The sequence below is a fragment of the Oncorhynchus keta genome, chromosome 28, assembly GCF_023373465.1.
Source record: "Oncorhynchus keta strain PuntledgeMale-10-30-2019 chromosome 28, Oket_V2, whole genome shotgun sequence".
NCBI classification, from domain to species: Eukaryota; Metazoa; Chordata; class Actinopteri; order Salmoniformes; family Salmonidae; genus Oncorhynchus; species Oncorhynchus keta.
In genome coordinates, this window is record NC_068448.1 from 11,575,081 (window position 1) to 11,591,386 (window position 16,306).

The window sequence follows — 16,306 nt, forward strand, 5'->3', positions numbered from 1 at the left end:
GACATTAGTTACAGTAACACTGTCCTCCCTATTGACTGACATTAGTTACAGTAACACTGTCCTCCCCTATTGACTGACATTAGTTACAGTAACACTGTCCTTTCCTGTTGACTGACATTAGTTACAGTAACACTGTCCTTCCCTATTGACTGACATTAGTTACAGTAACACTGTCCTTCTCTCAGCACATATCAAAACTGCAGGCTAACGTTAAATCTAGACTTGGTTTCCTCTATCGTAATCGCTCCTCTTTCACCCCAGCTGCCAAACTAACTCTGATTCAGATGAACATCCTACCCATTCTAGAATACGGAGACATCATTTATAGATCAGCAGCTAAGGGTGGGTGCTCTCGAGCGGCTAGATGTTCTTTAACATTCGGCCATCAGATTTGCCTCAAATGCCCCTTATAGGACACATCATTGCACTTTATACTCCTCTGTAAACTGGTCGTCTCTGTTTACCCATCGCAAGACCCACTGGTTGATGCTTATTTATAAAACCCTCTTTGGCCTCACTCCCCCCTATCTGAGATATCTACTGCAGCCCTCATCCTCCACATACAACACCCGTTCTGCCAGTCACATTCTGTTAAAGGTCCCCAATGCACACATGTCCCTGGGTCGCTCCTCTTTTCAGTTTGCTGCAGCTAGCGACTGGAACGAGCTACAACAAACACTCAAATTGAAAAGTTTTATCTCTACATTCAATCATGGACACTCGTACTGACAGTTGTGGCTGCTTTGTGTAATGTATTGTTGTCTCTACCTTCTTACTCTTTGTGCTGTTGTCTGTGCCGAATAATGTGTGTACCATGTTTTGTGCTGCTACCATGTTGTGCTGCTACCATGCTGTGTTGTCATTGTGTTGATGCCTTGCTATGTTATTGTCTTAGGTCTCTCTTCATGTAGTGTTGTGTTGTCTCTCTTGTTGTGATGTGTGTTTTGTCCTATAATTATATTGTATTTATTTATTTAAATCCCAGTCCACGGTCCCCGCAGGAGGCCTTTTGGTAGGCCGTCATTGTAAATAAGAATTTGTTCTTAACTGACTTGCCTACTTAAATAAAGGTTAAATTAATTATTTTGACTTACATGAGTTACAATAACACTGTCCTTTCCTGTTGACTTACATGAGTTACAATAACACTGTCCTTTCCTATTGACTGACATTAGTTACAATAACACTGTCCTTTCCTGTTGACTTACATTAGTTACAATAACACTGTCCTTTCCTGTTGACTGACATTAGTTACAATAACACTGTCCTTTCCTGTTGACTGACATTAGTTACAATAACACTGTCCTTTCCTGTTGACTTACATGAGTTACAATAACACTGTCCTTTCCTGTTGACTGACATGAGTTACAGTAACACTGTCCTTCCCTATTGACTGACATTAGTTACAGTAACACTGTCCTCCCTGTTGACTGACATTAGTTACAGTAACACTGTCCTCCCTGTTGACTGACATTAGTTACAGTAACACTGTCCTTCCCTGTTGACTGACATTAGTTACAGTAACACTGTCCTTTCCTGTTGACTTACATGAGTTACAATAACACTGTCCTTTCCTGTTGACTGACATTAGTTACAGTAACACTGTCCTTCCCTATTGACTGACATTAGTTACAGTAACACTGTCCTCCCTGTTGACTGACATGAGTTACAGTAACACTGTCCTTTCCTGTTGACTTACATGAGTTACAATAACACTGTCCTTTCCTGTTGACTGACATGAGTTACAATAACACTGTCCTTTCCTGTTGACTGACATTAGTTACAATAACACTGTCCTTTCCTATTGACTGACATTAGTTACAATAACACTGTCCTTTCCTGTTGACTGACATTAGTTACAATAACACTGTCCTTTCCTATTGACTGACATTAGTTACAATAACACTGTCCTTTCCTGTTGACTGACATTAGTTACAATAACACTGTCCTTTCCTGTTGACTGACATTAGTTACAATAACACTGTCCTTTCCTGTTGACTGACATTAGTTACAATAACACTGTCCTTTCCTGTTGACTGACATTAGTTACAATAACACTGTCCTTTCCTGTTGACTGACATTAGTTACAATAACACTGTCCTTCCCTGTTGACTGACATTAGTTACAGTAACACTGTCCTTCCCTGTTGACTGACATTAGTTACAGTAACACTGTCCTTTCCTGTTGACTTACATGAGTTACAATAACACTGTCCTTTCCTGTTGACTGACATTAGTTACAATAACACTGTCCTTTCCTGTTGACTGACATGAGTTACAATAACACTGTCCTTTCCTGTTGACTGACATTAGTTACAATAACACTGTCCTTTCCTGTTGACTGACATTAGTTACAATAACACTGTCCTTTCCTGTTGACTGACATTAGTTACAGTAACACTGTCCTCCCTATTGACTGACATTAGTTACAGTAACACTGTCCTTTCCTGTTGACTGACATTAGTTACAGTAACACTGTCCTTTCCTGTTGACTTACATGAGTTACAGTAACACTGTCCTTCCCTATTGACTGACATTAGTTACAGTAACACTGTCCTTTCCTGTTGACTGACATTAGTTACAGTAACACTGTCCTTTCCTGTTGACTTACATGAGTTACAATAACACTGTCCTTTCCTGTTGACTGACATTAGTTACAATAACACTGTCCTTTCCTGTTGACTGACATGAGTTACAATAACACTGTCCTTTCCTGTTGACTGACATTAGTTACAGTAACACTGTCCTTCCCTGTTGACTGACATTAGTTACAGTAACACTGTCCTTTCCTGTTGACTTACATGAGTTACAATAACACTGTCCTTTCCTGTTGACTGACATTAGTTACAGTAACACCGTCCTCCCTGTTGACTGACATTAGTTACAGTAACATTGTCCTTCCCTATTGACTGACATTAGTTACAGTGACACTGTCCTTCCCTATTGACTGACATTAGTTACAGTAACACTGTCCTTCCCTGTTGACTGACATTAGTTACAGTAAAACTGTCCTCCCTATTGACTGACATTAGTTACAATAACACTGTCGCTACCTGTTGACTGACATTAGTTACAGTAACACTGTCCTTCCCTATTGACTGACATTAGTTACAGTAACACTGTCCTTCCCTATTGACTGACATTAGTTACAGTAACACTGTCCTCCCTGTTGACTGACATTAGTTACAGTAACACTGTCCTCCCTGTTGACTGACATTAGTTACAGTAACACTGTCCTCCCTGTTGACTGACATTAGTTACAGTAACACTGTCCTTCCCTATTGACTGACATGAGTTACAGTAACACTGTCCTTTCCTGTTGACTTACATGAGTTACAATAACACTGTCCTTTCCTGTTGACTGACATTAGTTACAATAACACTGTCCTTTCCTATTGACTTACATGAGTTACAATAACACTGTCCTTTCCTGTTGACTTACATGAGTTACAATAACACTGTCCTTTCCTGTTGACTGACATTAGTTACAGTAACACTGTCCTTTCCTGTTGACTGACATTAGTTACAGTAACACTGTCCTTTCCTGTTGACTGACATTAGTTACAATAACACTGTCCTTTCCTGTTGACTGACATTAGTTACAATAACACTGTCCTTTCCTGTTGACTGACATTAGTTACAATAACACTGTCCTTTCCTGTTGACTGACATTAGTTACAATAACACTGTCCTTTCCTGTTGACTGACATTAGTTACAATAACACTGTCCTTTCCTGTTGACTGACATTAGTTACAATAACACTGTCCTTTCCTGTTGACTTACATGAGTTACAATAACACTGTCCTTTCCTGTTGACTTACATTAGTTACAATAACACTGTCCTTTCCTGTTGACTTACATGAGTTACAATAACACTGTCCTTTCCTGTTGACTGACATTAGTTACAATAACACTGTCCTTCCCTGTTGACTGACATTAGTTACAGTAACACTGTCCTCCCTATTGACTGACATTAGTTACAGTAACACTGTCCTTTCCTGTTGACTGACATTAGTTACAGTAACACTGTCCTTCCCTGTTGACTGACATTAGTTACAGTAACACTGTCCTTCCCTATTGACTGACATTAGTTACAGTAACACTGTCCTTCCCTATTGACTGACATTAGTTACAGTAACACTGTCCTCCCTGTTGACTGACATTAGTTACAGTAACACTGTCCTCCCTGTTGACTGACATTAGTTACAGTAACACTGTCCTCCCTGTTGACTGACATTAGTTACAGTAACACTGTCCTTCCCTATTGACTGACATTAGTTACAGTAACACTGTCCTCCCTATTGACTGACATGAGTTACAGTAACACTGTCCTTTCCTGTTGACTTACATGAGTTACAATAACACTGTCCTTTCCTGTTGACTTACATGAGTTACAATAACACTGTCCTTTCCTGTTGACTGACATTAGTTACAATAACACTGTCCTTTCCTATTGACTTACATGAGTTACAATAACACTGTCCTTTCCTGTTGACTTACATGAGTTACAATAACACTGTCCTTTCCTGTTGACTGACATTAGTTACAGTAACACTGTCCTTTCCTGTTGACTGACATGAGTTACAGTAACACTGTCCTTTCCTGTTGACTGACATTAGTTATAGTAACACTGTCCTCCCTATTGACTGACATTAGTTACAGTAACACTGTCCTCCCTATTGACTGACATGAGTTACAATAACACTGTCCTTTCCTGTTGACTGACATTAGTTACAGTAACACTGTCCTTCCCTATTGACTGACATTAGTTACAGTAACACTGTCCTTCCCTGTTGACTTACATCTGTCTGTAAGTGATCATTCATTAGTGTTGTTGTACATTATGTTTACAGGAAAGAGTTTAGGATACATTTAGTTCTTGTAATTCACTACAGTAAGTCCCACCGCCCCTTCTTTTGGTCCTTGCCAGCGTCTTGTCAGTGATTACCGTATGCTTCAGGGCTGAGTTCAGGAACAAGCTCGAACAGAGCCAGAGTGTAGCCTAACTAAGCTGTGGAGGCTGTAGCTGGGGCATCAATGCTCCCCTCCACACACCTGGGCATCCCACCCTGCCCAACAATGGCTCCACAAACAGCCTTACCCAGGCTCTCATAAGCCTAACCTCCGTCATCCCCTAACCGCTGCGTATAACACAGTGCCATATAACAGCCATATAACATAGCCTAACAGTGCCATATAACAGCCATATAACAAGGCCTAACAGTGCCATATAACATAGCCTAACAGTGCCATATAACAGCCATATAACATAGCCTAACAGTGCCATATAACAGCCATATAACATAGCCTAACAGTGCCATATAACAGCCATATAACATAGCCTAACAGTGCCATATAACAGCCATATAACATAGCCTAACAGTGCCATATAACAGCCATATAACATAGCCTAACAGTGCCATATAACAGCCATATAACATAGCCTAACAGTGCCATATAACAGCCATATAACATAGCCTAACAGTGCCATATAACAGCCATATAACATAGCCTAACAGTGCCATATAACAGACATATAACATAGCCTAACAGTGCCATATAACATAGCCTAACGGTTTCATATAACAGCCATATAACAAGGCCTAACCGTGCCTTATAACAGCCATATAACATAGCCTAACAGTTTCATATAACAGCCATATAACAAGGCCTAACAGTGCCATATAACAGCCATATAACATAGCCTAACAGTTTCATTTAACAGCCATATAACGTAGCCTAACAGTTTCATTTAACAGCCATATAACGTAGCCTAACAGTTTCATTTAACAGCCATATAACGTAACCTAACAGTTTCATATAACAGCCATATAACGTAACCTAACAGTTTCATATAACAGCCATATAACGTAACCTAACAGTTTCATATAACAGCCATATAACGTAGCCTAACAGTTTCATATAACAGCCATATAACAAGGCCTAACAGTTTCATATAACAGCCATATAACATAGCCTAACAGTGCCATATAACAGCCATATAACGTAGCCTAACAGTTTCATATAACAGCCATATAGCGTAGCCTAACAGTTTCATATAACAGCCATATAACAAGGCCTAACAGGTTCATATAACATCCATATAACGTAGCCTAACAGTGCCTTATAACAGCCATATAACAAGGCCTAACAGTTTCATATAACAGCCATATAACAAGGCCTAACAGTTTCATATAACAGCCATATAACAAGGCCTAACAGTTTCATATAACAGCCATATAACATAGCCTAACAGTGCCATATAACAGCCATATAACATAGCCTAACAGTGCCATATAACAGCCATATAACGTAGCCTAACAGTTTCATATAACAGCCATATAGCGTAGCCTAACAGTTTCATATAACAGCCATATAACAAGGCCTAACAGGTTCATATAACATCCATATAACGTAGCCTAACAGTGCCTTATAACAGCCATATAACAAGGCCTAACAGTGCCTTATAACAGCCATATAACATAGCCTAACAGTGCCTTATAACAGCCATATAACAAGGCCTAACAGTTTCATATAACAGCCATATAACGTAGCCTAACAGTGCCATATAACAGCCATATAACGTAGCCTAACAGTTTCATATAACAGCCATATAACAAGGCCTAACAGGTTCATTTAACAGCCATATAACAAGGCCTAACAGTTTCATTTAACAGCCATATAATAAGGCCTAACAGTTTCATTTAACAGCCATATAACAAGGCCTAACAGTTTCATTTAACAGCCATATAACAAGGCCTAACAGTTTCATATAACAGCCATATAACGTAGCCTAACAGTTTCATTTAACAGCCATATAACAAGGCCTAACAGTTTCATTTAACAGCCATATAACAAGGCCTAACAGTTTCATATAACAGCCATATAATGTAGCCTAACAGTGCCTTATAACAGCCATATAACATAGCCTAACAGTGCCATATAACAGCCATATAACAAGGCCTAACAGTTTCATATAACAGCCATATAACGTAGCCTAACAGTGCCATATAACAGCCATATAACGTAGCCTAACAGTTTCATATAACAGCCATATAACAAGGCCTAACAGGTTCATATAACAGCCATATAACAAGGCCTAACAGTGCCTTATAACAGCCATATAACATAGCCTAACAGTGCCTTATAACAGCCATATAACAAGGCCTAACAGTGCCTTATAACAGCCATATAACATAGCCTAACAGTGCCTTATAACAGCCATATAACATAGCCTAACAGTGCCTTATAACAGCCATATAACAAGGCCTAACAGTGCCTTATAACAGCCATATAACAAAGCCTAACAGTGCCTTATAACAGCCATATAACATAGCCTAACAGTGCCTTATAACAGCCATATAACAAGGCCTAACAGTTTCATTTAACAGCCATATAACAAGGCCTAACAGTTTCATTTAACAGCCATATAACGTAGCCTAACAGTTTCATTTAACAGCCATATAACGAGGCCTAACAGTTTCATATAACAGCCATATAACGTAGCCTAACAGTTTCATTTAACAGCCATATAACAAGGCCTAACAGTTTCATTTAACAGCCATATAACAAGGCCTAACAGTTTCATTTAACAGCCATATAACAAGGCCTAACAGTTTCATTTAACAGCCATATAACGTAGCCTAACAGTTTCATTTAACAGCCATATAACAAGGCCTAACAGTTTCATATAACAGCCATATAACGTAGCCTAACAGTGCCTTATAACAGCCATATAACGTAGCCTAACAGTGTCATATAACAGTCATATAACAAGGCCTAACAGTTTCATTTAACAGCCATATAACATAGCCTAACAGTTTCATTTAACAACCATATAACATCCATATAACGTAGCCTAACAGTTTCATTTAACAGCCATATAACAAGGCCTAACAGTTTCATATAACAGCCATATAACGTAGCCTAACAGTGCCTTATAACAGCCATATAACAAGGCCTAACAGTTTCATATAACAGCCATATAACATTGTCTAACAATTTTATACAGGGAAATACTTCATATAAACTTCCAGGGAGAGATAGTAGTAGTGTGTCAGGATGTTAACATAGCAGAGACAATTAGTTCAGTTAATCTTGTCCCGCATGTATTGCTTATTGGCTTAGACAAGGATAGGGTGAGGCTGTTTCAGTCAGAGATGAACTGTAGCCATCTTGTCTCAACATGAAGTAGTTATATCACAGTTTCAGCTTGGGGGTATAGCGAGTGCTGACACATCATGTATAGTACGGCACAGCTTTGGTTTCAGAAGTGGTGGGGGGGGTTTATAAAGTTTATAAAAACTCCAAACAGCCTTCCCGACCGCTTGGAGACATCCCTATGGTTCTAAAGCATACCGTTGCCTCGTTTGTTCACTTCTGGCCATACAGGAAAATCCTCTGTTGATAATGAGGCCTAGTAATACTTAACCATTTCACTACCATGTTATGCATGTGTAGCACCTGTTGTCCCATGTGTGTACTGCATGTGTGTACTGCATGTGTGTACTGCATGTGTGTACTGCATGTGTGTACTGCATGTGTGACTGCATGTGTGTACTGCATGTGTGTACTGCATGTGTGTACTGCATGTGTGAGTGCATCTGTGAGTGCATGATGAAAGGCCATGTTACCATGCAGGGATTCTATCCATTCATCTCAATAGCACAGTTGATTCATGATGAGTGTGTATGGAATGAATGTTTCAAGATGACTTTACATTACTTTAATCAATGTGTTACCATTGGGAATTAACACCTCAGTAATGAGTTAACCCTTCAGTTCTGACTGGACACCTTACCAACAGAAAGCTACCCAGGAATCAGAGTGAAGACCAGAAATAGATATGTTGGACATTACTGTGCACATGTGTTAAAATCAAATATGGGTAGAGATATAATATGGATAGAGTGTACTGGTGTAGTCAGACAGAGAGAGGGGGCATTTTACCTCAGGGTGTTATGGGAAACCGTGGCTCTGATATAGGTTGTCTGATGTGCTCTGGGTCTGTCTGTCGCAGGTTTTCGAGGTCAGACGAACTCTCCAGACACCGGCGCTCTCACTCTGGAGTGAAGCCTTATCAGTGTCCCATCTGCGAGAAGAAGTTTGCCCGCAGCGATCATCTGTCCAAACACATCAAAGTCCACCGCTTTCCAAGAAACAGCAGGACAGTGCAATCCACAAACTGAGCACATTGACCTCCAGGTCCTGCTAGGCTGAGGCCACGCCACAGGACACATGGAGAGACAGAGAGAGAATGTTTGTGAGAGTGAGAGTGAATGAATGTGGGAGATTGCTAAAAGCAGAGGGGACAGTGGGACAGACAGAATGAATGTGGGAGATTGCTAAAAGCAGAGGGGACAGTGGGACAGACAGAATGAATGTGGGAGATTGCTAATAGCAGAGGGGACAGTGGGACAGACAGAATGAATGTGGGAGATTGCTAATAGCAGAGGGGACAGTGGGACAGACAGAATGAACTTTCAAACAACAGTTAAGGGAGAGAGGGTTTGAATGTTTTGTTTGTTTGTGTGTGTGTGTGTGTGTGTGTGTGTGTGTGTGTGTGACGCACGACGCACGTTGGTGGTACTGTGATAATTTATTGAGTAATGCAGAGACTCAAAAGAGAACATTTTGAAAAAACAAGAACAGTTACATAACATGACATCTTCACTGGTGCATGATGGGAAGTTCAGTGCTTTAGCGGGATTTCCACTTAAAGCAAATTTCCCGCGTTCGCGGATACTGCATTCACAGTAAACACTGCATATGCCGGCTCAATCGGAAATTACTTTTAAATTGCAATGTCGCTATAGCGCTGAACTTCAGCAGCACAGATTGAATCGAGTCCTAAGTTTCTTGTAAATAGCTTTTCTTAATTTTTGTAGGTTTTTTTTTTTTCATAAAAATGTTTAAGATACGATTTGAGAATATAAAAGAGGTTTTGTTATGCAAAGTATTTTTACACTTTGAGGTTTGAATTAATTGTTGTTGATGTACCTGCCTATCATTAACACATCAACATTCCTTCTGCTGTATATAGAGGGAGTTTTTACTATGTACTTCTTCAAACCCAAAAATGACAGGTTGTATTCAAACGTTCATGTTGAACTACTGATCATGATCAGAATCATGCCATTATAAGCTACCGGCAACATGTAGAGGCTGTCTCCTCTTTTCACTACAGGAGCAATATGACGACTCGTGCCTGGTAGGCTGGATCAGCTAACAGTGAACAGCCAACTGCAATACAACGAGGTGCAGCAAAAAAATATTTGATGTTTTATGGTGTGTTGTTTATATGTGAACCGACTGGCTTTCTGATCACTATTGAAGACATTGAAGAACTTTTCCTTTTGTATATTTGTATACATTAGCTGGAGGAGCTGTTATTGTCATTTTCTTTCATTTTGTTTTATGTCATTGGCGCTTAAAGCTGGCCTTCTCTGGGGCCAATATGTCAACTGAGTAGGCCTACGTAGTATCTGTTTGAATATAATGATAACACTTAATCCGTTGGTGACTGTATTAAATCTTCATAGCACATAAGCATTGAATGCCTAGCCTGCCATGTTGTATACAGCGTGTGGATGTCAGTGACAGTCAATCAATGTACAGTTGCAAACAGTGCTGGTAGGAGCTACAGTATGAAGGACTCAAACAATACACTTCAATGTCAGTCTAATCAATGCTTTCAGTAAAATAGTTTAACTATATTTTTTTAGGGATTCTTGAAAAACTGCAGCTCCAGTAGCTTGAGGTAAGTCTCCTCGATATCAACACAATCGTCTGCCTCGTGTCATCAATGCATGTTGATGAAGCACCCTACAGTGTTTCAGAATTGAACTCTGTTTCAAACTGGAACCCCCAAAAGCCTTTTTAGCAGACACACAGCAGTGCCAACCTAGCCAAGCTTCCTGGGCTATTACATTTCATCTGGAGGAGCTGGAATTGCATGGTGCTATATTCAGGCGGCAGGGAGCCTAGTGGTTAGAGCATTGGACTAGTAACCGGAAGGTTGCAAGATCAAATCCCTGAGCTGACAAGGTAAAAATCTGTTGTTCTGCCCCTGAACAACCCACTGTTCCTAGGCCGTCGTTGAAAATAAGAATGGGTTCTTAACTGACTTGCCTAGTTAAATCAAAATAAATGTAGTTACCTCCTCTGGAACATGTGAAGAAGTAAACGGTGGTAGAAATCTTAGCCTCCATACACAAGTTCTACAGTCACCTTCCTGATCTACAGATGACATCACAGGAAGACACACGATTGGTTTAGTGAAATACAGTACTCAAATACTGTAAGGTTTAGGAATGTTTTTATTTTTATAATGCTTTCTTTTCCCTGTACGAAACTGCACTGTCTATGATGGCCATGTCCTTTCTGTGTTAACGTTGTCGGAACCTGAGGGGTCTAGAGAGGGCAGTAGAACTTATACTGCAGCAATGCATTCCTTCAATCCCCTTTTAAATGTTTTTAAAAACAGGTTATTTTAACCCATGAATGTATGTAGATACTGCAACTACACCTAAAAGGAACGGAAATATTATTGTCATTATTTCTGTGATTTGCGTACAATTCTAGTGCATGTGTATATAATGACAATTCATTATATGTTGTTATAAATATTATATACTATTATAAATATTATATATTTTTCTTTGTTCTACATACGATGCATTTACAAATTAAACAAATCCAAAAGATGGAGTGATTATGGTTGGGGTCTTCTTTGCCTATCACATTTGGTCAAGTTAGGGCTTTGTTGTCCAGACAATCAGTGGCCATTCATACAAGATCCATTGTTGTCGTTTCATCTCTACATGACCGCCTGCTCTCTTTCACTGTCACTGCTACCCTTTATCATTAGCATGAATCATGTTACACCACTACCAACAGGGGACAAATAGTCAAACAACACAATATGCTCCTATTGCATTATGGCCATGCGTGTTTCCAGTGGACCATTTGGTTACTCAAACAAGAGTATGTTTTTCCAGTTTGTTTGATTTCCCTGCTCATGAGTTGGTTGGAAAACATTTTTTAAAGCGAGACGTGAAAAACTTTACTAAGTTGGAAAACTTGCAGAATGCCAGGGGAAGATGTATACCATATGGTTAGCACTCATAGGGCACTCCCTTGTTTTCTCCTCTCATGCTCTCTCCTTGTCTCTATGTACGTTAAACTACTTCTTTAATGGGAGCAGCATTGGTCTCACTGCTGACACGCTTGACTGGACAGATCTCACTGCTGCCACGCTTGGCTGGACGGGTCTCACTGCTGCCACGCTTGACTGGACAGATCTCACTGCTGCCACGCTTGGCTGGACGGGTCTCACTGCTGCCACGCTTGACTGGACAGATCTCACTGCTGCCACGCTTGGCTGGACGGGTCTCACTGTTGGCACGCTTGGCTGGACAGGTCTCACTGCTGCCACGCTTGGCTGGACGGGTCTCACTGCTGCCACGCTTGACTGGACAGGTCTCACTGTTGGCACGCTTGGCTGGACAGATCTCACTGCTGCCACGCTTGGCTGGACGGGTCTCACTGTTGGCACGCTTGGCTGGACAGGTCTCACTGCTGCCACGCTTGGCTGGACGGGTCGCACTGCTGCCACGCTTGACTGGACAGGTCTCACTGCTGCCACGTTTGACTGGACAGGTCTCACTGCTGCCACGCTTGGCTGGACAGGTCTCACTGCTGCCACGTTTGACTGGACAGGTCTCACTGCTGCCACGATTGACTGGACAGGTCTCACTGCTGCCACGCTTGACTGGACAGGTCTCACTGCTGCCACGCCTGACCGGACAGGTCTCACTGCTGCCACGCCTGACTGGACAGGTCTCACTGCTGCCACGCTTGACTGGACAGGTCTCACTGCTGCCACGCCTGACTGGACAGGTCTCACTGCTGCCACGCCTGACTGGACAGGTCTCACTGCTGCCACGCTTGACTGGACAGGTCTCACTGCTGCCACGCCTGACTGGACAGGTCTCACTGCTGCCACGCTTGACTGGACAGGTCTCACTGCTGCCACGCCTGACTGGACAGGTCTCACTGCTGCCACGCTTGACTGGACGGGTCTCACTGATGACACGTTTGGCTGGATGGCAGCCACACATTTGCTGAGTCATCCTGTAAAAGCAGAGAGTGCAGACCTGACTACATGATGTTATATAGAACAGCCACTTGCATCTAAATCTGTTATATATAACATCATATATATAACATCGTTATATAGAACAGACCTGACTACATGATGTTATATATAACAGACCTGACTACATGATGTTATATACAACAGACCTGACTACATGATGTTATATAGAACAGACCTGACTACATGATGTTATATATAACAGACCTGACTACATGATGTTATATATAACAGACCTGACTACATGATGTTATATAGAACAGACCTGACTACATGATGTTATATATAACAGACCTGACTACATGATGTTATATATAACAGACCTGACTACATGATGTTATATATAACAGACCTGACTACATGATGTTATATATAACAGACCTGACTACATGATGTTATATATATAACAGACCTGACTACATGATGTTATATATAACAGACCTGACTACATGATGTTATATAGAACAGACCTGACTACATGATGTTATATATAACAGACCTGACTACATGATGTTATATATAACAGACCTGACTACATGATGTTATATAGAACAGACCTGACTACATGATGTTATATAGAACAGACCTGACTACATGATGTTATATATAACAGACCTGACTACATGATGTTATATAGAACAGACCTGACTACATGATGTTATATATAACAGACCTGACTACATGATGTTATATATAACAGACCTGACTACATGATGTTATATATAACAGACCTGACTACATGATGTTATATATAACAGACCTGACTACATGATGTTTTATAGAACAGACCTGACTACATGATGTTATATAGAACAGACCTGACTACATGATGTTATATATAACAGACCTGACTACATGATGTTATATATAACAGACCTGACTACATGATGTTATATAGAACAGACCTGACTACATGATGTTATATATAACAGACCTGACTACATGATGTTATATATAACAGACCTGACTACATGATGTTATATAGAACAGACCTGACTACATGATGTTATATAGAACAGACCTGACTACATGATGTTTTATATAACAGACCTGACTACATGATGTTATATATAACAGACCTGACTACATGATGTTTTATATATCAGACCTGACTACATGATGTTATATAGAACAGACCTAACTAAATGATGTTATATATAACAGACCTGACTACATGATGTTATATAGAACAGACCTGACTACATGATGTTATATATAACAGACCTGACTACATGATGTTATATAGAACAGACCTGACTACATGATGTTATATATAACAGACCTGACTACATGATGTTATATAGAACAGACCTGACTACATGATGTTATATAGAACAGACCTGACTACATGATGTTATATATAACAGACCTGACTACATGCTGTTATATATAACAGACCTGACTACATGATGTTATATATAACAGACCTGACTACATGATGTTATATAGAACAGACCTGACTACATGATGTTATATAGAACAGACCTGACTACATGATGTTATATATAACAGACCTGACTACATGCTGTTATATATAACAGACCTGACTACATGATGTTATATATAACAGACCTGACTACATGATGTTATATATAACAGACCTGACTACATGCTGTTATATATAACAGACCTGACTACATGATGTTATATAGAACAGACCTGACTACATGATGTTATATAGAACAGACCTGACTACATGATGTTATATATAACAGACCTGACTACATGATGTTATATAGAACAGACCTGACTACATGATGTTATATATAACAGACCTGACTACATGATGTTATATAGAACAGACCTGACTACATGATGTTATATAGAACAGACCTGACTACATGATGTTATATATAACAGACCTGACTACATGCTGTTATATAGAACAGACCTGACTACATGATGTTATATATAACAGACCTGACTACATGATGTTATATATAACAGACCTGACTACATGATGTTATATATAACAGACCTGACTACATGCTGTTATATAGAACAGACCTGACTACATGATGTTATATATAACAGACCTGACTACATGATGTTATATATAACAGACCTGACTACATGATGTTATATATAACAGACCTGACTACATGATGTTATATATAACAGACCTGACTACATGATGTTATATATAACAGACCTGACTACATGATGTTATATAGAACAGACCTGACTACATGATGTTATATATAACAGACCTGACTTCATGATGTTATATATAACAGACCTGACTACATGATGTTATATATAACAGACCTGACTACATGATGTTATATAGAACAGACCTGACTACATGATGTTATATAGAACAGACCTGACTACATGATGTTATATAGAACAGACCTGACTACATGATGTTATATAGAACAGACCTGACTACATGATGTTATATATAACATACCTGACTACATGATGTTATATAGAACAGACCTGACTACATGATGTTATATATAACAGACCTGACTACATGCTGTTATATATAACAGACCTGACTACATGCTGTTATATATAACAGACCTGACTACATGATGTTATATAGAACAGACCTGACAACATGATGTTATATAGAACAGACCTGACTACATGATGTTATATATAACAGACCTGACTACATGATGTTATATATAACAGACCTGACTACATGATGTTATATAGAACAGACCTGACTACATGATGTTATATAGAACAGACCTGACTACATGATGTTATATATAACAGACCTGACTACATGCTGTTATATATAACAGACCTGACTACATGCTGTTATATATAACAGACCTGACTACATGATGTTATATATAACAGACCTGACTACATGATGTTATATATAACAGACCTGACTACATGATGTTATATATAACAGACCTGACTACATGATGTTATATATAACAGACCTGACTACATGATGTTATATATAACAGACCTCACTACATGATGTTATATATAACAGACCTGACTACATGATGTTATATATAACAGACCTGACTACATGATGTTATATAGAACAGACCTGACTACATGATGTTATATATAACAGACCTGACTACATGATGTTATATATAACAGACCTCACTACATGATGTTATATATAACAGACCTGACTACATGATGTTATATATAACAGACCTGACTACATGA

The 16,306-nt window shown here is 39.5% G+C and overlaps 2 protein-coding genes across 3 annotated transcripts in view; one reads left to right on the plus strand and one right to left on the minus strand.

Moving 5' to 3' along the window:
• Window positions 1-11,709, plus strand: part of LOC118378963 (Krueppel-like factor 15) — a 28,379-nt gene extending 16,670 nt beyond the window's left edge. For both annotated transcript variants that reach the window (XM_052484790.1, XM_052484791.1), the window contains exon 3: window positions 9,020-11,709. In XM_052484790.1, coding sequence (XP_052340750.1) covers window positions 9,020-9,188 — 169 coding nt within the window. In that variant the 3' untranslated portion in view covers window positions 9,189-11,709. The remainder of the gene's footprint in view (window positions 1-9,019) is intronic.
• Window positions 11,710-12,179: 470 nt separating this feature from the next.
• Window positions 12,180-13,133, minus strand: LOC127912982 (salivary glue protein Sgs-3-like). The gene has a single exon (XM_052484182.1). The coding sequence runs from the start codon at window positions 13,131-13,133 to the stop codon at window positions 12,180-12,182; it is 954 nt and encodes a 317-aa protein (XP_052340142.1).
• Window positions 13,134-16,306: the final 3,173 nt, after the last annotated feature.